Source organism: Scomber japonicus, chromosome 11 (genome assembly GCF_027409825.1).
Source record: "Scomber japonicus isolate fScoJap1 chromosome 11, fScoJap1.pri, whole genome shotgun sequence".
Taxonomy (NCBI): domain Eukaryota; kingdom Metazoa; phylum Chordata; class Actinopteri; order Scombriformes; family Scombridae; genus Scomber; species Scomber japonicus.
In genome coordinates this window covers 28,061,336-28,082,742 of record NC_070588.1, presented here as the reverse complement: position 1 = coordinate 28,082,742, position 21,407 = coordinate 28,061,336, and the positions used below count along the sequence as shown (strand labels likewise).

General features: G+C 39.0%; 2 protein-coding genes across 3 annotated transcripts in view; both read left to right on the top strand.

The window, feature by feature from the left end:
- The first annotated feature begins 2,499 nt into the window (after nt 1-2,499).
- stam2 (signal transducing adaptor molecule (SH3 domain and ITAM motif) 2) lies at nt 2,500-18,598 on the top strand. Its single transcript, XM_053328809.1, has 14 exons — nt 2,500-2,644; nt 4,499-4,583; nt 4,699-4,774; nt 6,170-6,265; nt 6,359-6,505; nt 9,622-9,691; nt 10,336-10,534; nt 11,202-11,296; nt 11,421-11,503; nt 12,408-12,495; nt 12,597-12,651; nt 12,732-12,879; nt 14,131-14,297; nt 16,172-18,598. The coding sequence occupies exons 1-14, from the start codon at nt 2,605-2,607 to the stop codon at nt 16,368-16,370; spliced, it is 1,548 nt and encodes a 515-aa protein (XP_053184784.1). The 5' UTR covers nt 2,500-2,604; the 3' UTR covers nt 16,371-18,598.
- A 2,029-nt stretch (nt 18,599-20,627) lies between these two features.
- Nucleotides 20,628-21,407, top strand: part of cacnb4a (calcium channel, voltage-dependent, beta 4a subunit) — a 44,680-nt gene continuing 43,900 nt past the window's right edge. For both annotated transcript variants that reach the window (XM_053329272.1, XM_053329271.1), the window contains exon 1: nt 20,628-20,690. In XM_053329272.1, coding sequence (XP_053185247.1) covers nt 20,628-20,690 — 63 coding nt within the window. The remainder of the gene's footprint in view (nt 20,691-21,407) is intronic.

Below are 21,407 nucleotides of genomic sequence, written 5' to 3'. Positions count from 1 at the left end.
TTCGTTTTAAATCTCATCTACACAAAGCCAAATGTATTAACGCACACCCGTTTCATAATATGTTTCTGTATTATTTACAATTTATGTTTTTTCATTTATTTAAGCAATCACATTCTTGTCTATTTAATGTGCTATTGCAGTATGTAGTCATATTCATATATATATATTTTTTTGTTGTTGCAAACTTCCACATCAATGTTACCTGATTTATATTGTTTGATGTACTGTTGTTGTGTTGTGTGTGTCTTGTAAGGTGCCCTTGAGTGCTTAAAATATAATACATTATTATTATTATTACTATTATTTTCTTATTTTTAATATTTTCATTGTACGGTTTCATTTTATTTTATTTTATTTTTCTGTTTGTTTTCTATCACTAATACATACTGACTTTCCCTGCTGTCAGTAAAACTATCATTAAATAAAGCATTAAAAAACAAATATCACTTTAATAAGTTTCGGGAAGGTCCTTTTGATGTGCACATGTATTGTGTTTTTCACTTAAACTATTTATTTTGGCTATTTATTGGTGAGTGTATTGAGTCCAGCTGCTCTGTCCCTTAGGTGTCAACAGAGTGGAATAGGAGAGCGTAACTATCTTGAAGTCTGTGTTCAGTTTGAGTCAGGTCATTTGAATGCTTTTTGAGAAGCGCGCCCCCTACTGAACGCCCCTAGAGGGTGACAGCAGGCAACTCTCCAAAGCCTCCAGGTTAACAGTCTTGCAATGAATTAGTGGTAATGGGATTGACTACATATTTGTATGAGAATATGCACAATTGAAGCACGATATTAAGCAAAATTATACGAGCCAGATTTAACTAATTTAATATTTCAGCTGATATTAAGCTTTAATGGGGCATATTCCCAAATGAATGTATATAGAAAAAAACACAAATGATCACTAACTGACACAGTATACAGTGTCACATAAATGAGCAAACACTTGAATGAGAAAGTGTTTTCAAATTTTTGACCTGTACTATGTTGATAACAATATTTTGCACAACTTTTTTACAATCCACAAGTCAGGTCATGTATAGCCATGTATGTATAATGTCCATAGATTGAATTCCATTTGCTTGACTTCTTATTTTGTTGTGTTTATTCCCCATAATTCTTACCTTTTTCCGGCCTCACCAGACTTCCTGCATTGCTCTTGGGATCAATAAAGTCTTATATTTTGATGCACTCTTCAAAATATAATGACGTTGCCTTGACCAGTCATAGATCTTCATCACACATAATTTTCACAGTCACTGTATTTCAAGCATACCTCAAAACATGGCAATAAACAACAAGTGCAAGCAACCAGTATGCACATCTCTCTGTCTGTTTGCTCTGATCAGGTACAGGTGATTCCTCTATACCTGGTCAAGTTAGGTTCTAATAGCTGTATTTTTATAATGCACTAAATTGGAATTTTTGAAAGGGAACGTTTAACAGTGTTGTAGAAAACAATGCAACAACAATCAGGTGAAAAAAAACAACCCCCAAATGAATATAGTCGAAGGAATATTTTTCCTTGTTGAATCAATGGTTTATAAGGATTGAAAATGTGTATTGCAAACAGATTGTAAAGCTCCTTTGTGATGTGTGATATTGAGCTATAGGTCAACAAATACAACTGGGGATACAACAATGTACCCTCAAATTAGCACTAAATCAGTTACACAAACTTACACTTTCTTTTATAGTCTAATGTCCAAACCATATACCCTCTGCCTGGACTAGATATTGTGTAAAACCTCTTCTATCCACTAGATGTCAGTATTGCGCTTGTTTTCATTGACCGTGTACAGAGGCTTTAAACCACGGGTCTCTAACATGCGGCCCGCGGGCCAGTACCGGCCCGCCGAGGAGTCCAATCCTGTCCACTTTCCTTCCTGTCTTCTTTTCCTTCCATCTTTCCATCCACCCTTACTTCCTTCCATCTGTCCTTTCTTTCTGTCAGTCTGTCTTTCTTTCTTTCTTTCTCCCTTCCTTCCAGCTTTCCTTCCTCCCCTTTTCCTTCCATCTCTCCCTTCTTTCTTTCATCTTTCCTTCCTGTCTTCTCTTCCTTCCATCTGTCTTTCACTCCTTCCTTCCATCCATCTATCCTTCCTCCCTACCTTCTTTCCATCTTTCCTTCCTGTCTCATCTTCCTTCCTTCCTTCCATCTGTCCTTTCTTTCTTTCTTTCTTGTCTTCTCATCCTTCCTTCCATCTGTCTTTCCTTCCTTCCTTCCTTCCTTCCTTCCTCCCTTCGTTCCTTTGTTTTAAAGATCAAATTGGGCTTTTTGTGGCCCCTGAATGACCCCCCCTGCTTTAAACTCAAGTGTCAAATATCGTGCGGGGATAATTTTCTGTTAATTTCCTTTCATACAATAATTTTAATAATAATAAGTGAGCATGCTAAAAGTGTTTAAAAACATAATTTTTCTCAGTACAATCCTTCCATTAAAAAAAAAAAAAATCTGTTCAGGCGTTATTGAAGGCAGCCAAGTTTCCGGAAGATCAACTGGTGTGTGTTTGGATGGACACGGAAGAGCTATTTGTTTAGGTTTAGCCCGGAGAACAACTACACTTCTTTTTCTTCTAATAGCGTTACTGTTTTTAAACTGTTAACATGCCTTTATTTGCCCAAAATCCATTTGATCAAGATGTGGGTAAGTGAGCAGCTGCTTGTCTGCCGTGTTTATTGTGTCACAGGCTAGCTGTAAGCTAACGATGACATGAAGCTAACGTTAGCTTAGCATGAGTTAGTTGGGTTGTAGCCTTGTAAGTTTACCTAACAGTGACCGTGCAGGTGTCAACAACAACAACAACAAACACGTCTCAGCCTGTTTATGAGCGACTAGCTGATCATCTGGAGGGTTGTCAATAGATTCCGTGAAGTGAATCGATCAGTCCAGTTGCTAGGATGAGTGATTGATTGGCAACTAACGCTAACTAGAGAGTGTGATTAATACACACCGCAGCTGACTACACAGTCACATGATCCTGAAGCAGAAGAGGAGAAACTAACAATAATTCTCCATCTCAAAAAATATTGTATGTTTGCATGTGACTAATCGGCGTGTGACTAGTGTTCGATAGTGAAAATGCTCTCCAGAATTCCCCACAACTTCTTTCTAAAAAAAAAACCCTCACATATTCAACTGATTAAAAAAAAAAAAAAAAAAAAAAATCATGAGAATTTCATTTATTTTTCGTAGTTAGATTGATGTGATTAAATACTTATGTAATGAAAGTGTTGGTCGGACAAAGCAGCGTATGAGAAGAAATCACCCTGGCTTGGCTTTAAAAATGTACGCCTTTGTTATTATTGGTCATTTTCTGACATTTTATTGCTGACATATTCCATCATTTAAATCAAAAATAATCTCCAGCTCATCAGAAGATGAACGTTAGGAAGCATATTTGCTGCCCTGTTGACATATTTTCCCTGTTCCTCAGTGAACTAACCTCTTCAGTGTTGGTTAGCCGACCGATATATAGGTCAGCCGATATATATTGGTATCGGCATATATGTGTATGACATACACTGTATGTTGTTGTTTTTTTGTTGTTGTTGTTGTTGATGTGTTTTATTATTTATAGAAATATATAATTAATGAAAGTTTACAGTTTCAAGGCACTGTGTTCAGCTACCATCACATATCTTTATCAGCAAAAAATGTGTGTTAATATATATTCTGTATATATAAAATGATTGGCTTACATATCGATCATAATTGTTTTGCTTCCTAATATCAACCCCAAAAATCGAGTATTGGTCAGGCCCTAGTTAACACTCTTTTACTACTGTGAATTATGATGAGTTAGTTTGGTCATTTGTGTTGCTGATGTGTCTTTCCACATCGCCATCACTGAGACGTGTTATCATGTAAAAATTCATGCAAACTCAGCTAGCACGTTCTTCCCTGCAACACCACAGTCCTTGTTCCAAGATAATATGCCAAGCATGGATGGACAATAGTAGGACTGTGTGATACTGGCTGTCTGAGAGTAGAGTCAGTATGATGAGTGTCATGGTGTCCTATGAGTTTATGTAGATGAGTGATTTCCTGTGAACACGTTGCAAAATAGCGTGTTACATACAGTCAGTGTCTCATTGCATCCTAAAATGAATATGGTTAGGACAGAAATGTATTGACCTTTACAGAACCTGTAGGCACTATTTAACACTTACACTGTCACATACTAATTGAACCAAATCACAAGCAGAACAGTCAATTTGGGGAGACTGCACAGTTCTCACTGTGAATCAACATGAATTCATACATTTAGATAACTTACAGCACTCCTCTAAGATTCTTTCAGCTTAGAGCTGTCATGCTTTGGTGTACCATTAACTAGTTTAAAAGTGGCAGTTCACTCATGGTTGTTATTCATTATTTTTAAAAAAGGCAACAAAAACCCACAAGTCTACTGTGATTAGCATGTCTGACCTCAGCTGGGATTGTCTTGTCTATATTTTCTCACTCGAGCATAAATTTCCTGTTTTGATATCTTTCCAGAGAAGGCAACCAATGAAACCAACACGACAGATGACTGGGGGCTCATTATGGACATCTGCGATAAGATTGGAACGACGTCCAATGGGTGAGGAGGAATCAGCCGTTTTGCCATTGAATGATAAGAGCTCTTCTTTCAGCACATTGTTTGAGATGTTGCAAATACTTACATTTTTAGTGATTCTTGTCCTCTTCTCTTTCAGGCCAAAGGACAGCCTTAGATCCATTATGAAGAGAGTCAACCACAAAGTGCCTCATGTTGCCATGCAGGCCCTCAATGTGAGTTTATTACTGTGCTTTCATGCCACAACATTTTCCACACTATTTTCCAATGGAGAATCTTGGATAGCTGTATCATTAAGAAGTCTACAGTGTAAGACCTTCTCTAACAAAATAACAGGAGCTCCATGTCGAATGCTTCTATAGCAACGACTATCCAAAAGAAATAGGCAGGTGAGAGACTTATTAGGCTCGTATCACACACATCCGTGCTGAAGTCCAGATGAAGTTTAATAATGTTTATTTAATGAAAAAACTGAAAAAGACTGACAAGCACCTGTTGAACTATTATTGAACAATACCTGATGTTATAATGATGATGCAATGATGATGACGACAGCCAACAGAAAACATCAAAGCTTTGTTAAAACTGCCACTCAAGTGAACAGGTAAAATAAGTTGAAACCACACCCATGTGTCAGTCAACGTAAATGATGCAATGCATGCAGCCCAAACCAATACATGAACACAGGCTAATATACATTTTGGCACCTACAGCTTCCATCTTCTGACAGTTAAGAATACACTTAGCAAGAGGTAATTAGAAACTATGTGAAGCATAAAATCTCCAAAGATAGAAACTGTGGGCTCAAGATATAATAATCCAATCACATCAAGTTGTTTAACCAGATGTGCTTCATAGACTGACACACATGATCAAGTGTATAATTATGTAATTGCCACGATTAATCTAAAAGTACTTCAAAGAGCAGCAATTCAAAATTAAACAAGAAACCATCTCAGAAAGTGACCTAAAAATGTCTCTAAGAGCCAAGAGATTCTTATGTTAGTGCACAAATAGTTTTACCCAAAAATGGAATTAAATAATAGACAAGCACAACACCATGCTTATCCCAAACATCTGTTTTTCTGTATTCATCTCCAGCTGAAGTTCAAAATATCCATTTAAAACCCAACATCTACAAACAACAACAACAACAGACAAAAGTCACTTTAAGTGCAGAAAACTTCAAATGTGTTCAGTCTGAAGTGTCCACTAATACAGTTATGCTGCAGTTGAGCTGGAATTGATCTAATATTCCCTCTTTTTTTTTTTTTTTTAAGCCTCACAGAAAAATGGAGCTTTTGATGTAACAGAGTTGAGGAGTGTGAAGCTGTTTCTCTGACTGAGTCATCATGAACAAATACTGTCACATGGTCCCTGCTCTATTTTTAGTCCTCTGCATTCACTCATTCAGACAGCCAAAGCCCCATAATGATAAACCATTCATGCAAAAGCTGCACCTGCTATTAATATGTGCTGTGAATAATTCAGTACTGTGAGTGGTGCCAACGTGCCATGTTGAAATACACTGTGACTCTTTTAAAACTTTAATACAGCATATAAATGATGTTTAATCTCATTTTTTACCATTTCCACTACTTGTCTTGCAGTTGCTGGGTGCCTGCGTGTCAAACTGTGGCAAAATATTTCACTTGGAAATCTGCTCAAGGGAGTTTTCCAGCGAAGTCCGCAGTGTGCTGGGCAGGGTGTGTATTGTTCTTTTACTCACTGCTCCCATTTTACAACTTCAGCTCTCTTTGGTGATAATCTTTGTACACACTTGTTCATGTTCTCTGCAGGCCCACCCGAAGGTGTGTGAGAAGCTGAAGGCTCTGATGGTGGAGTGGGCAGAAAGTTTCCAGAAGGATCCGCAGCTCAGCTTGATCGGTGCCACCATTAAGTCTCTGAAAGAGGAAGGCGTCACGTTCCCCACCGCATCCTCACAAGTATGTTAACATCACATTACATCACATACATTACATTGTTTCCTGTTTCCCTACCTATATTCCATCATATAGTCATGTGACAACCGTCTTTTAAAAATATGAGCCAAGTGTACACAACTTTTAAAATCTCTTTTTAATCTCTTTTTTAAAAATGAGAGCAGCTCACATGTCATGGCTGTATACTGACTGTCTTTTAGGAATCCTGTTGACAGGGTGCACATTAGGTGATTTATGACAGACAGGTAATCATAGAGAGGTCACACATCACAGCATTTTTACAGGACTTGTTTAAATCCTGGCGCTGTTACAACAAGTTGCCAAGCCAATGCAGAGTGCCGCTGCTTGGAAACGCTCAAGCTTTCAAGTTTAGCAATGCTAATTGCTAACATTAGCTGAGGATATACGGTACAATAATTTGATGTCTAAGGGGAGGGACCACTTTTCAAACTGGAAATGACGGCTGAGGACACTATAACACTATACTAACCATCAGTAGGTTTCTTAGGTTAATTTAGCAGTCTGTAATGATTTGGTACTGCAAATGCTAATGCTACGTTGCTAACTGATGTGTTTGAGTTGAGACAACACTTACTTGTCCAAATTTGCGCATTGCACAATTAAATACATAATGTACTACACAGAAGTGTACTAACAGAAGTATGTGAAGGTAAAATAGTTTGGTAGCTAACGTTAGTTGAGGTGATATGGTAAAATAGTTTGGTAGCTAACTACCTAGCAGCGAGCTTGAAAATGTTTTAACTCACAGGGTAGTACAGGGTAGGCATCGACACCTTTTTCTCTTTTCCTCCCCGTCGTGAGTCACGTCTGAGGTTACATTAAAAAGACTCTGGGGGTCATGTTGATTGATTGATTGAATCCTTTATTTATTCAGGGAAGGTCAATAATGTTCTAATGACGTCCTGATTATAAAACACGTGAATAAACACACACAAACCGTGTTGCCTACATTTGGCTTTAATGGGCAAAAGAGGTACATCCTAAACTGTTTCATCTCTTTTTAACATGTATGGATAGTCTCAGTTAGTTTGAAAGTAAACCTACAGTAGTCAGGAATTACTATTTCTGGCAAGGTGGCAAATGGAATCTTGTCTTGTCTCATATTTGAGTATCATTGAACAACGTAGTAGTTAGCAGCTACAGTACTACTCTCTTCACTCTTTGCTTTGCAGCTTCTCCTGATCACATGAACACAACAATTGTCAGTCTGGTTATTTTGTGTAACCCCAGGCTGTCATCACGGCTGTGCGGTAGTGGTTTCACAGCAGACCTGTGTGTGTGTGTGTGTGTGTGTGTGTGTCCAGTGTGAAGGTTCAGGCTGGGTGGAGCTTTGCCGTCTGCGTTTATATGGCGAGAGCTTACAGTGGAATTTCCTCTTCACATACTTCGCATAATTTAGCGGTTTTGTGTGTGTGTGTGTGTGTGTGTGTGTGTGTGTGTGTGTGTGTCTGTGCCGGGATCAGGTCTGCAGTAGACAGCCAATTCCTGCTTTCTCTCCTTTTCTTTGTTTGATGATTTGTTACATAACGGACGTCCGCGTGTCAAAGTTGGAAGTGGACTTTGCTCTCAGGTTGTGGTAAAAGCAGCTGACCTACATCTGTATCAGCTGTGGTTGCTGCTTCTCTGCAGCTGGTGGTTTTTCTTTTTTTAGATGTCCTATTGTCACTGTGTTTTTCGCCATTTTCAAAATTATATTTAAAGTGAGAAATTAAAAATACATAAGAAAGTTGAAAAACAAACACATAGATCAATTTCCATCTGTTGACAGTATACACAGACTGCCCAGAACCTGCATTAATAAACATCACTGTGGCTCATGTAAGAATAATCAGAAATCCTTTGGGTTTAATTTGCTCTCCCGTCTCCTCTCTGTTGCTACGGGCTGCGCTCTGTTCGGCCTCGGTGGTGGTAGTGGTGGTGGTGGTGCTCCGTGTTATTAAGTTGTGGGACGGGTGGAGAAACTGACTTTAATAAAGAGCAGGTGGCACATGAGGCAGCAGGTATGACATTTAATCTCTCACAGCTGATGATGAGCAAACAGCAGTAGGGAGCCAGCTCTAGCTGTGCTGATGCTGCATAGTTTTTACCTGTTTCTATAGTGAGAGAGAAATTAAAGAGGAGGTTGTTTTTTTTTTTTTTTACTTATCGATATCACCAAGTGCTGCTCATGGAGGGAATGTGCAGTCTAGACCTGCTCTGTGTGCAAAGTGCCCTGAGATAACGTCTGTTGGGATTTGCTGCTGTATAAATAAAATTGAATTAGAGTGGAAGGCATGCAACCTTTGAGTTATCATTCAGCCACAACTTTAATATCATTTTTTGCAAGCTTGCAGGTGAAAGCAGACTTTTTTCAGTTTGGATTTGGCCAGCTTTCATACAGATTAATGTAGTTCAATGTGCTTCATAATAAGCTGATAAGACCGAACAAGTGTAGACGGAGACTAACATAAAGAAAAGGAACAAAGACAAAGGAAAAATGACCTAAAAATTGAGACCAATGCGACCAAAAAAAATAAGAGTGGAGTTCATCATGTTTGAGCAGGCTTTGGTTGCACGCAGGTAAAGTCTGTGTGGAGAGCTAAAGAGGAAGAACACATTGGTTGAATTCAATCTCAGAACCTATTGACTTTTGTTTAATGACTTTTTTTTATTGACTTGCTTTTGTATGCGTATATCTTATTTATACAGGTGGCCAGAATGTCATCTGGGTGGTCTCAAGTTGTTATTCAGATTTTAAACAATGACTGGCACATTCAGGAAGAAGTCTTGGCCCGGATATCCGTTATCTTATAAGAGGATATGCACCAACTACAGCGGAAGCCCCTGAATATAGGCTGTTGCCCCCAGAGGCTAAATCGTCATCAGACAGATAGCTGATGGGCTCCAAGATTAGTCTCAATAGTTCAAATATCCAATAAGACAATTAAGTGCAACATAAAAATGTAGGACCCAATATGAACTGCAGGTGGCATTACAGTCACTGTACATCTGCTGTTGTTTTTTTCAATTCTAGTTTTTCTGTGCTATACTCTCTTTCTCTCTCACACACACACACACAGAAACAGAAACCTGACCTTATCTTTCTGTACTGACCACAGGGTTCCAGCTCAAAGGCCAGCACACCTGCTGCGAGCAAAGCAACCGTTGACGATGACGATCTGGCCAAAGGTAAAGCCACCATTCAATACACACAACTGAAGCATTGATATCTACTACACCTGTTATATTCATAATAACAATAATCATACCTTTCATACAGGAAATGCAGCTCAAAGTGCTTTACAACAAAAGAAATGACATACACTAAGCCCCTTCACATGAAAAGCGACTAAAAGGAGTATTAAGCCATGTTAAAAAAAGAATAAAAAAAACAAACATTCATGTAATATAAGACGGAAAATAAAAATTGGAATAATTTTAAAATAGTAACAGTTGTACATAGTAAAATTAACTAAAGCAGAATAAATAGAATATATAAAATCAATTAAAATACATTATTTTTACATACCAAATTGTACCAATTTTCTCAGATCCATAGTTGTTTTTATAGGGGAGTAGTAAAATGTGAATTATTGATCAGATGTTGGATTCATTGGCATAAAAAGGTTGTTTTATTGATTGCATTATTGATTATTTTCATCCTACAAGCAAGCAATCCTCTTAGAGCCATTTGTATTCTAATAGGGAAGAAAAAAATGACCCCCCCCTCCCTTTTTTTTTAACCTCTTTTCCTGTCTCTGTCTCTCTTTCCTCTTCTTTCTGTTCAAAACTCCTCCTCCTCCTCCTCTTCCTCCTCTTCCTCCTCCTCCCAGCCATCGAGCTGTCCTTGCAGGAGCAGAAGCAACAGGTGGAGACGCGGCCCCTCACCGCAAACTCCGACCCCCCGAACTACACCAACGGCAGCGGGGGGCCGGAGGCGAGGAAGGTGCGCGCGCTGTACGACTTCGAGGCGGCCGAAGACAACGAGCTAACCTTCAAAACGGGAGAACTCATCCTGTTGTTGGACGACAGGTGACGTCTCATACACCAATCACGAGTCTGTTATATTGTACTACACACAAGCAGCATCTACAGCTACATACAGTCCAATACAACACATATGCAATAAATCCTACATTATAAAGCTTGTAATGTCCTGGGGTTTGCTGAGAAGGATGACCCCATTATTATCTCATGATTTTTAATATAGAACATATTTGTACATGGCTCTCTGCTTGAATATATATATATATGATTTTGGAGTGACATAAGCTTTTTTTTTTTTTAAAGTGCATCAACTCCAATCTCCACACAGTCTTATAAACTAACTGCATTATTTTATACACAAGTCCTGATTTACACTCTAAATTCCCTTCATATACTGTAGATTTATGTCAGTCTAGACATCATAACCAAGTCTGTTGCACAAATAAAGCTGAGAACACACTGGAAGACTCCCGAAAATCCCACAAAGACTATAATCAACTTATCAACAGATTTTTGCAGATCAGTCATAGACACAGTGGGCAGATTTCCCAAACAGGGATTAAAGTCTGGTCCAAGACTAGACTTGCTTCTCAGTGGGTAATTTCACAGAGTTCAGTCTAGGACTAGTCTTAATCTCTGTCTGAGAAACTGGACCTAAAGTTGCTTACTGTTTATACCTATTTCATGGCTTTTTTTTTTGTTTGGCTTGCAGTGATCCAAACTGGTGGAAAGGAGAGAACCACAGAGGAGTGGGTCTTTTCCCCTCCAACTTTGTCACAACCAATCTGAACGCTGAGCCAGAGACAGGTAGGCGTTTTTCTTTAAAATTGAATCTAAGTGAGTTCTACATAATCCTGACTTTACTGATTTTAAACCAAGGGAAGTTAGTTTCAGAGCTGTAGCTGGTTTAATTTAAGCATTTCCTCCACAGTGACTTATGTGGAAAAAACAGCCACTCCTGAAGAGCTGAGTGTCGAAACCAAAGTGGAGCCTGAGCCCGTCTTCATCGATGAGGTAACACTTGTGCAAAGTCTGGAGGGAACGTCCTGTCTTGTCATAAAATATAGTAAATAAGCCTCAGAGTTAAGCCAGTATATTTAACCTTCATGTCACCCTCCTGGGTCAAATTGAACCCATCTCTTTTAACTGTTCCTTCTTTCCTCCCTTCCTTCCTTCCATATGTTCTTCCTCCCTCCCTCCTTCTCTCTGTCTTTCCTTCCTCTCTTTCCTTCCTTCCTTCCTTCCTTCCTTTCTTCCTTCCTTCCTTCCTTTCTTCCTTCCTTCCTTCTTCTGTCCTTTCCTCCCTTCCTCTTTTCCTTTCTCCCTCCCTTCTTCCTTCCTTCCTTCCTTCCTTCCTTCCTTCCTTCCTTCCTTCCTCCCTCCTTTTCCTTCCTTCCTTCCTTCTTTCCTTCCTCTCTTTCCTTCCTTCCTTCCTTTCTTCCTTCCTTCCTTTCTTCCTTCCTTCCTTCTTCTGTCCTTTCCTCCCTTCCTCTTTTCCTTTCTCCCTCCCTTCTTCCTTCCTTCCTTCCTTCCTTCCTTCCTTCCTTCCTTCCTTCCTCCCTCCTTTTCCTTCCTTCCTTCCTTCCTTCCTTCCTTCCTTCCTTCCTTCCTTCCTTCCATCCTTCCTCCCTGCCTCCCTCCCTCCCTCCCTCCTTTCCGTCCTTCTTCCTCCCTTCCTTCCTTGACTCGAGTAGAACAGGAGGGTTACACAAATTATTTCTTTTCTTCTTCAGTTAAACACTTGTAACCTCACATTTGTAATTATATTGAACTGTGTGTGTGAGTGTGTGTGTGTAAATCCATCTTGTGAAATAAAATCTCTTCTCTCCTCACTGCACACACATCTACAACTGTAAAAGATTTACAAATCCAATGACCCTCCTAAAAATCTGCAAATGTTCTCTCTTCTTCCTCGAAGGCGAAGATGGACAGAACGCTGGCACTGCTGCAGAACGCAGACCCCGCAGATCCCGCTCCAGACTCCCCCGAGCTTCTCCAGCTGGAGGGTAAATCAACCTTAATGCTGGTGTAAATGCAACCGCTCCGCCAGTGACGGCTGCGCTGTTGTACTCTAACTCCATTTCTGTTTATCTCTCCAACCGAACAGCCGCGTGTGAGCAGATGAACCCGCTGATTGACGAGAAGCTGCAGGAGATTGACAGGTAACGTGTTATATAATCTACATATTCCAGCTACTCCTACAGAAACGATGGAGAATTGACCGTCTCTCCATGTGTTGCAGGAAACACTCAGAGTTGTCAGAGTTGAACGTGAAGGTTCTGGAGGCTCTGGAGCTCTACAACAAGCTCATGAACGAGGCTCCTTTCTACTCGCCTTACTCCAAAATGCAGACGCAGTACGGACAAGCCGGCTCAGCTGTAGCCATGCAGGTCAGGAAAAAGCACCTTCAGCTGTCAATTAATACTCAGTTTAATTTCTATAAAAAAAAAAATCTGAGTTTTTTGTTGCTCTGAATCATAAGTAAGGACATCATCATGTATAAATGAATTAATCAATGAATCAACAATGAAGCAAAAAGCTGTAGCAAAGCATTGATCCAAATAAAAAGGACACAAGACAAAGCCCAAAATAACAGATGTGAGCCAGCTCTCCCCACTCTCCCCTCTCTCCCCACTCTCCCCTCTCTCCCCACTCTCCCCACTTCCTCATTGTGTTCCAAATCATGTATTAACACCATCTACTCTGCACTGACATTCTTCTCAAAGTAGACAAAGCTCAGGTGGGTTTTAGGATTTCTCAATTTAATGAATATATTGAATTAAGGTATTGATGTACAATTCAAATGATATTTAATTCTCTGGGTGTACTGCAGTCATTTTGTCTCTGTCCTGTGAACAAAAAGCAGAACTAAGCATGGATTCAGAACATTAAAGGCTAGGAAGCTTTGTGTTTTTAATAAAGGTGTGTGTGTGTGTGTGTGTGTGTGTGTGTGTGTGTGTGTGTGTGTGTGTGTGTGTGTGTGTGTGTGTGTGTGTGTGTGTGTGTGTGTGTCCACCTGCAAGCACCCTGGATCGTTTTAACACAGAGTACAATCTTTGTCTACTAATTCAATAGTCTGTCCATTCTCCATGATTTCAAGGAGAAAACAGAACACTAGTGCAGCGATGGCTTTTTTTCTCCTCATATTTAGTTTCTCACATGTTTTTCTTCTATGTGTTATATTCAATCTGTAATGCTTTTTCTTTGACTCATCCTGATAGGTTGACATTCAATCATCCTTTTTTTTTTTCCTCCTCCTCTCCTCCTTAGAGAGTTGGAGGCTGCCTGTGTTTTCTTGGCGCTTGCTGTTTTTCTCAGTAGTGATTGATGTCACTGTCTCTCCCCCAGAGGTTTAGAAAAATGTCCACTTCACTGGACTGGACAGGAGCTGCTCAGCTTTTTATTCACCCTTCACCACTTTTCTGTAAAAACTCTGAACCAGATGCACATGTGATGACAAATATTATTTTTGTACATGAGCCTTTAAAATCACTAAAATCTAATCCTCATATTTTATTTATATAATCTTTATAAGAAAACAGCAATGTCTTAACCCCTGAAATACAAGGAAGGGTGGCTCCATATCTTGGAAATAATGAAAAACTGATATCCACCCCCCCCCCCCCTTCTGATCTGATCAGGGCTACCTCGGCCCACCCGGTGCTCAATACATGCCTTCAGCGATGCCCCAGGGTCCCCCCGCTCAGCCCTACACTCTGCCCAACGACCAGCCTGGACCGCTTCATTCGCTGCCCCCCAACGTTTCAGCCCCACCCAACACTCAAGCTGCTCAGCCTCCATACATGAGGTAAGAAAACAGCAGCAAACCCTAGAAACAAGATCTGTAACTCTATCCTGGTGAAACTCTTTGAAGATCATCCAAGGATCATGGGACAGGTGCTCAAAGCTTCAGGTTTCTGGTATTAACGAGCTGTCACTGTATGGAGTTTTTTCTCTCTATCTTTATTCAAGAGTATGGTATATCCATTTGAGTGCATGATTTATTGATTTCATGTTGAGATATTGTCAAATTCTCCCTTAAAACCCTGCCCTCACACTCTAGTAGCCTCTGGTCATTACATTCTATTGGTTGGGGGATTTTGACAGAGGTGTTGCACAAGAAGTCAGAGTGCAAGCATTCAGTTTGAGCAGAAACAGAGCAGTTTAAGCACAAGCAAAGGCTACTGGAGTGTGAAGGCAGGGTCTTCAGGGACAATATTAGACAATTTGAACATGGAATTAATAATGAATTGCTATCAAATTGATATACCACTGTCTTGAATAAAGGTAGGAAAAGAACTCCATATCATGGGGTTATAAAGCACGTCTGAATATAAGGTGTATATATAAGGTGTATATATCACAGATATATTGGTATCGTCCGATATGTACCGATATCTATATTGTTATTTTTTTAATGTTACATAGGCTGTATTTTATGTATATTTGATCCTTTTTCTTAATTTAAGTGTAGTATATACATGGGTTTTTTTTGTAGTTATTTATAATGATTAAATTCACAGTCAAGTTTACTGTTTCAGTGCTCTGATGTCATTTTATACAGCAATGTTTATTGGTAAACTGTAAGATATCATGGCCTCCATTACATATTTTTGTCACAAATGTTAAATAACTATATTCAAGGGAGCATTACAAAAAATGTGCATTCATGTATATGCGTCAATGACTTGATACAACCCAGTGTCAATTGGTGTAACCAGTATTTTTTCATGAATATCTGGTTACATACAGGAAAACAATTGAACTAGACTGTGGAATAAATATAATCCACTTCAGCAATGCAACACTATGTTTTATAACAAATCATCAACAATCATTTGTCAAAACGTATTTAGAAAAAAAAAATGTTTTTAGGATCATGTGATGATTCAAAATGAAGTGATTATTAGTATAAGTCCACTTAAATACACTGTAGGTGGATAATATATTTAATATTCATCATTTTTTGTGGTTACACCATTTGACATTTTAAGCAGCATCTTACTTTTGGTTAAAAAATGGCAAATGTCATTTCAAATGATATAAAACCAACAACAATACAAAATATACATTTTAACAAACCTGATGCTGCTTTTAAAACTAGTTTTTAACATATTTTTGGATTGCTCGTCTTGCCAACTCTAATTTATCACTAACCCATATATGAGATTATCAGCCAATGTATCAATATTGGCATCAGCTCCAAAAATCCAGTATCAGTCGGGCTCTAGTTAATAGTTCAGGTAGAGTGTTAGATCAGCACCAACAGGGATTGAATTCATCCTTTTTTACAGGAGTTTATTAATGTAGGTTTGGACTAATAGGATAGAAATGTAGATAACAGGAGTTAGGTGTGTTGGAGCTTAGTGTTATCTAAAAGCCTTTGCTGAATGTTTAGCTGATTTTGACAGATTTCATAAACAGTATGGGAGAAGTAGGGGACGTGAGCAGCAATAAGTGGACAGATGGATGGAGTACAAGTAGCTAGAAATACAGATCATTTTGTCCCTGGAGTGTTTCCCAGAAAAACTGCACACGCTTGATGTAGCTTTGATTCTTGTATAGATTGAAATGAACTACTGAAGACTTGTTTACCACATAAAAACAAGATTACCTTTACACATTCAGATTCACTTTTTCTATTGGCTGCTGATACTAGTCTGTCACATGTTATCTCCACAGCAGCGGCATGAACGCTCAGTACATGAACCAAGCCGGAGCTCCTTACCCGCACCAGGCTGGCGTGGCCATGGACATGTCGACCTATCACAACTCCAACATGCCTCCCGTGTCCTATCCTGTGGCTGCTCCCCCTCACCAGGCTCCTCCTCAACAGCAGCATCAGCAGCAGGCGGCTTATTATCAGCAGCCTCTCCTGTAAAAACTCCCACTCATCCCGCCCAAATGAGACGAATACACACTTCAGATATTTCACTCTCTAGCGGTGTGTTCATTACTGTCTGAATATGAGTCTAACTGAACACACACCCTGGGGAATTTTAAATATCTCGAGGTGTGTGTTGTGCATCATTTGGGACTGTGTCTGTGTGCATGTACACAGCATCAAGAGGTTTTTTTTTTTTTTTTGTTTTTTTTGTCCTGGCTTCACAGGTCAACACAGAAGAAGAAGAAGAAGAAGAGTCGCCCACTAAGTACAGGACCATTCGCGCAATGAACAGCCATCGCCTAATTCTACTTTAGCATTTTATTTACAATCCGTATTTAAACACTTGAGCAGACTCACGCACGCCACAACTCGACACTATTCAGAGGTCGGCCATGTCCACACTAATGATAAAAAAACAAACGCTTTATTTCCTCTCACTTTTTAGTCCTTTTATTCATGCTAACTCGCCGAGCCAAGTAGCACGTTAGCTCCGGCTGTCTGATGTCCCCATTAGGAGCATTCTGGCAGCACTTTACGCCCCATAGAAAATCAGTTTATTGACTGTGATGAATTTGAAGCATTAAAATATGCCTTGAGTGACACTCACAGTCAATACAATGTGTGTCTTTACATCAGTCAGATACTTTTTTGTCTTATGTTATGCGTCAAATGTATATATTAATGTAGACATGGCCTGTATGTCCCTCCATCTGTAATCTAGTTTCTTTTTTTTTAAACAGTACCCATCTTTTATTTTGAAGCCTGTCAGTGTCGGTGGATAAATCTGAAGGAGGGTCCAGCTGATTCTGAACCTTTAGCGATATGAACACTTGGGATTGATCCGGGCGTTTGTGTTTTTTTTGGGGAAGGGAGTTTCTGCAGAGCCAGCACTCATCAAAATCTGCAGGATAGGGGGCACGTGCGCTCGCTTCAGGACAAAGTGCATGTGTATGTGTGTTTTGTATGTGTCGTTTATTTAAAAAGGCAGGAGTCCCCCCCCCCCCCCCCTTTTTTTTCTCCCTCACTTGCATCACTTGAGCATATATGCAGTCTTGAAGAGTCTATTTTTTCAGGATATGAGCGTTAACAGTTATATTTGTGCAAACTGCTTCACAAATTCTTTCCATATACTCACATTGCCTTCTAATGCATTCTGTGGTCACATTTGAGATATTATTTAAGGTGTTTTTTTTGTTTGTTTTTTGCGTGTATGTGTAAGTGTGTACGTTTTTAATTTTTTTTTTTTTTTTTTTACATGTGTGTCTGTGGGGGCTTATCATAATAAGTTCATCTTTTGTGAAGTGACACAGATTTTTTTTTTTTTTTTTCATCAGATTTTAGAGTCTGTGTTTGCGTGTTAATTCTGCATCTGTTCATGACATCATTCTTTACCTTCCTTCCTCTCATCTTCCTGTGCGGGGGTTTCCTTCCATATAGGGATTTCACCTTTTCAAAGTAAAAGGCAAAATACCGAGGCGTCTCAGACCTCTGTATGCTTTCAACTTCAAAAAAATGACATTGCTTGTTCTTTGATATATATATATATATATATCGGAACCTTTATATGTGTATAATTTTCATTGTTTGGAGAATGTGTAATTATTATTGCTTTTACTTTGAAACTCCAGGCAAAATGTAAGCAGAACAAACGTCATTGAAAAAAAAAAGAGGAGTGAGACATCATGTTTGAAGCCTATTTTTCTTTAATATAGGGAGTTAAAATTAAGGAGCAGCTTTCATAGATTCTAGTCTTTTGCAGTAGCTCCGTACTTTATAACTCTAGCCAGAACGGTCTGTATTTCCTTTTACTCGTCTCATATTAAAGACATTGTATATTAGATGTAAAATACCTGGGTTTTTTTGTCAGTGACATTGACATTGCACCTTAGCTTTGTAAACATTTATTTACCACTGGATGCCTTGTTTCTCTGTAGAAAATCAAAGAATGAAAATGGACGCAACGTTGGAGGGTAAATCTTCTGTCTGAGAATCCGCTGGGTTATGTATAATTCTGTATATTTAAAACAAAAAAAATATTCCAGGAAAAACTTCCTTTATCCAGGATTTTAAGAAACTGCTTTTGTAACAGAGCAAACTTAAAATGTTCTTTGAAATAAAAAAAATTCAAAAAAACACCAAAAATATTGAACCACGTGTTGAGAGTGCTCTGTTTATCATGTAAGAGGTTGAAAATAGTCACTGTTCACCTAATTAGCGCCTTGTATTCCCTACACACACACACACACACCAGCTGCACACTCCTAACCAGCCAATAATATTATGATCGTTACTCAGGCTGCATGATTTATTCATTGATCTCTGCCTTTTTATAGTTCAGCTCTTTACTTTTGAAATGCTTCGGAGGTCAGAAGCAGCAGGATGTCCCTTCTTAAGACACCACCAGGATACACAGTGTAAAGATTCTCCACAGACCTGCAGAGAGACTGTCTAGAAACACACAGCTGCTAGTTGTGTCTGTCTGCTGAGCACGACTGAGGACATTTTATCATCTGTTGTTTGTCCTGATTGGATGCGATGAGATAAAACTGGCCTGCTTTACTTTTAAGTGAAGTGAATACCGCCTTAGAATCTGTTGAATGTAAAAAGTGCTTCAATATATATATAAATACATACAAATACATTATAATAGTGATTATAAACGTTATTCATATAGCACCTTTCATACATAAAACTAATGACAAAGTGTTTGCATGCCCTCTCTCTCTCTCTCTCTCTCTCTCTCTCTCTCTCTCTCTACATATATAATCATTATTATTGTGTTAATATATTTGTTATCCTCCTTTTTTTTAGGGTTATTTTGGGGTTTTATTGTTTCTTGAGGGAAATGAACTGGCATTGCACTGCAAGCTAAATGCCAGGTCATGCTGGTGCAGTGATGGAGAGTTTATACAGCCTTCAAATGCTCCTCACAGACTCCATTTACCACAATCACAATGTGCAGCTTGTCTATAGGCGTATCCTTCTAGTCTTAGAATATTAATAATGAGACCTGTAAATAAGATTTGAGCACTGCAGTATTTATAAATCCAAAATCACTGTAGAATCAGAACATAAACATTTGACACAGGTCTAAAGATATTTAATTCCTTCCATCTTTTCATTCATTCATTTCTCTATAAGCGTTTATAACTGTTTAAGGTTTTTACAATTCATAGTGACTGTGACTAATAAACTCTATCGATTTACTTTAAGAAAGCTTCCATACATGTGAGCAGTTACTGTGACCTTTCTGCAGCACGCACAGCCTCAAACATTGATGTCACAAACAGCTGTTCATGTTTCTTACATAACATCCAATACACCATGGTGTGTAAACATAACTGTCATTATTTGAATTGCTCCAATACTTGATGCAAATTTACACATAGTCACTGTCTTCTGTTAAAGCAGTTACAAGAGTTGTATCCTAATGGTGGCAGATATTCTGCATGCAGAGCTTCTGAAGTCAAATAAGAACAGGATTTTTTAAATATATATAAGCAGTTGATCTTTGAACATTGTCAAGATTCAGAGATGGATGTACTTTTGCACATAGAATCATACACAATATATTGAAACATTTCACTTTAACGATTATGCATAGTGAAAGCAAAGACGAAAAGACAGAAAATTACATTTTTTTGTTTAGCAAATGAAGATAAAATGACAAATGGAGAAAAAATGATGTCCAATATAGTTATTATTAAGTGAGAGATATTAAAAAAATAAGTAGAGGACATGGGATGTGGGAAAAATGGATGAAAATGAAAATATGGACATGTAAGTGTAAAAATGTAATGTGCAGTCTACAGGAGAGCAGTGCACTCCTATTGTACATTCCAGTATGTTTATATGTAGTTCATATAATGGAAACTGGACCACTGTATGTTTCTTTGCATTGGGTGCTTATGTTGCAGTTGCAGTGCTGGTACTTATGTTGCCTCCTGAATGCAGCACTGCTGAAGCCCCGTGTGATGGGAGTGTAGGGGGAGGGGTGTGTTAGGTATGTGAGCGCACTCCAGCATCATCTGTGCAGCGTTTCAGTAGAGCAGGACTCATCTTAAGCTGTGCGCACAGCAGAGCATCCTCCACCAGTTTTTTCCCCCTCTCTCTTTCTCTTTCTCTTTCTCTGTCGTCGGAACCGGAGCAAAGCTGGAGCCGGCGGTCCACTATCCGACACCGGAGCAGCAGCAGTTCCAGTGGAGCGGTACCGAGAGGCAGCCTCCGCCCTGGACCGATGAACTGGCTGAGATGTCCCGGCACATCTACACCCGACACGGGATAGGAGAGGGACTGCAGAAGCCCGTGTTTCAGGTACTTCTCTTCTCTTCTTCTCCTCTTTTCTTTTTTCTCCTCTCCTAATCTCTTTTTTCTCCTCTTCCTCTCTTCTCTCTTTTTCTCTTCTCTTCTCTTCACTCATCTCCTCTTCTCTTCCCCTCTTTTCTTTTTTCTCCTCTCCTAATCGCTCTTTTTCCTCTTATCTCCTCTTCTCTTTTCTCCTCTTCCTCTCTTCACTCTTTTTCTCTTCTCTCATCTCCTCTTCTCTTTTCCTCTTCTCTCCTCTCCCGTCTCTCCTCTTCTTCTTCTCCTGTTTCCCTCTCCTCTATTCCTCTCTTCATTTACATTTGATTAATGAATAACAACACACACAATTTTTCCAGTAAGTATAAGTAAGAATATTTGACTAAAATAAAGACAGACCTGTATCTAAAAGTATAACACTGATCATCACAGAGTCATTACTAAGCCGCTCTGTGTTCACTTCCATCTAGATTTTTCATAATTGCTAATGAGGCGATGGGGTGTCATTAGTCAAAGTGAGGAGCAGGAGGAGCGGGTCCTGCAGTGTGCTGACAATTTGATTTATTTTAAAAGAAATGAAAATGGACATTTAATTATTTAACATCCTCTGATGGAACTCCGGTCCAAGTCACAGACAAGATTTGCCTCAAAGTCAAAACTGAAAAAGACTGTAATTAATAAAGGTTTCCTCTGCTGTTACTGTCTTTAAATGCATTAAAAAATCATCTT

Excerpts from the sequence above, each read along its gene's own strand:
- stam2 (XM_053328809.1), top strand. The coding sequence starts at position 2,605 with ATGCCTTTATTTGCCCAAAATCCATTTGATCAAGATGTGG. Across the intron at positions 12,496-12,596 it reads CGAGCTTCTCCAGCTGGAGG|CCGCGTGTGAGCAGATGAAC; the intron begins GTAAATCAACCT and ends CCAACCGAACAG. Across the intron at positions 14,298-16,171 it reads GCTCAGCCTCCATACATGAG|CAGCGGCATGAACGCTCAGT; the intron begins GTAAGAAAACAG and ends TTATCTCCACAG.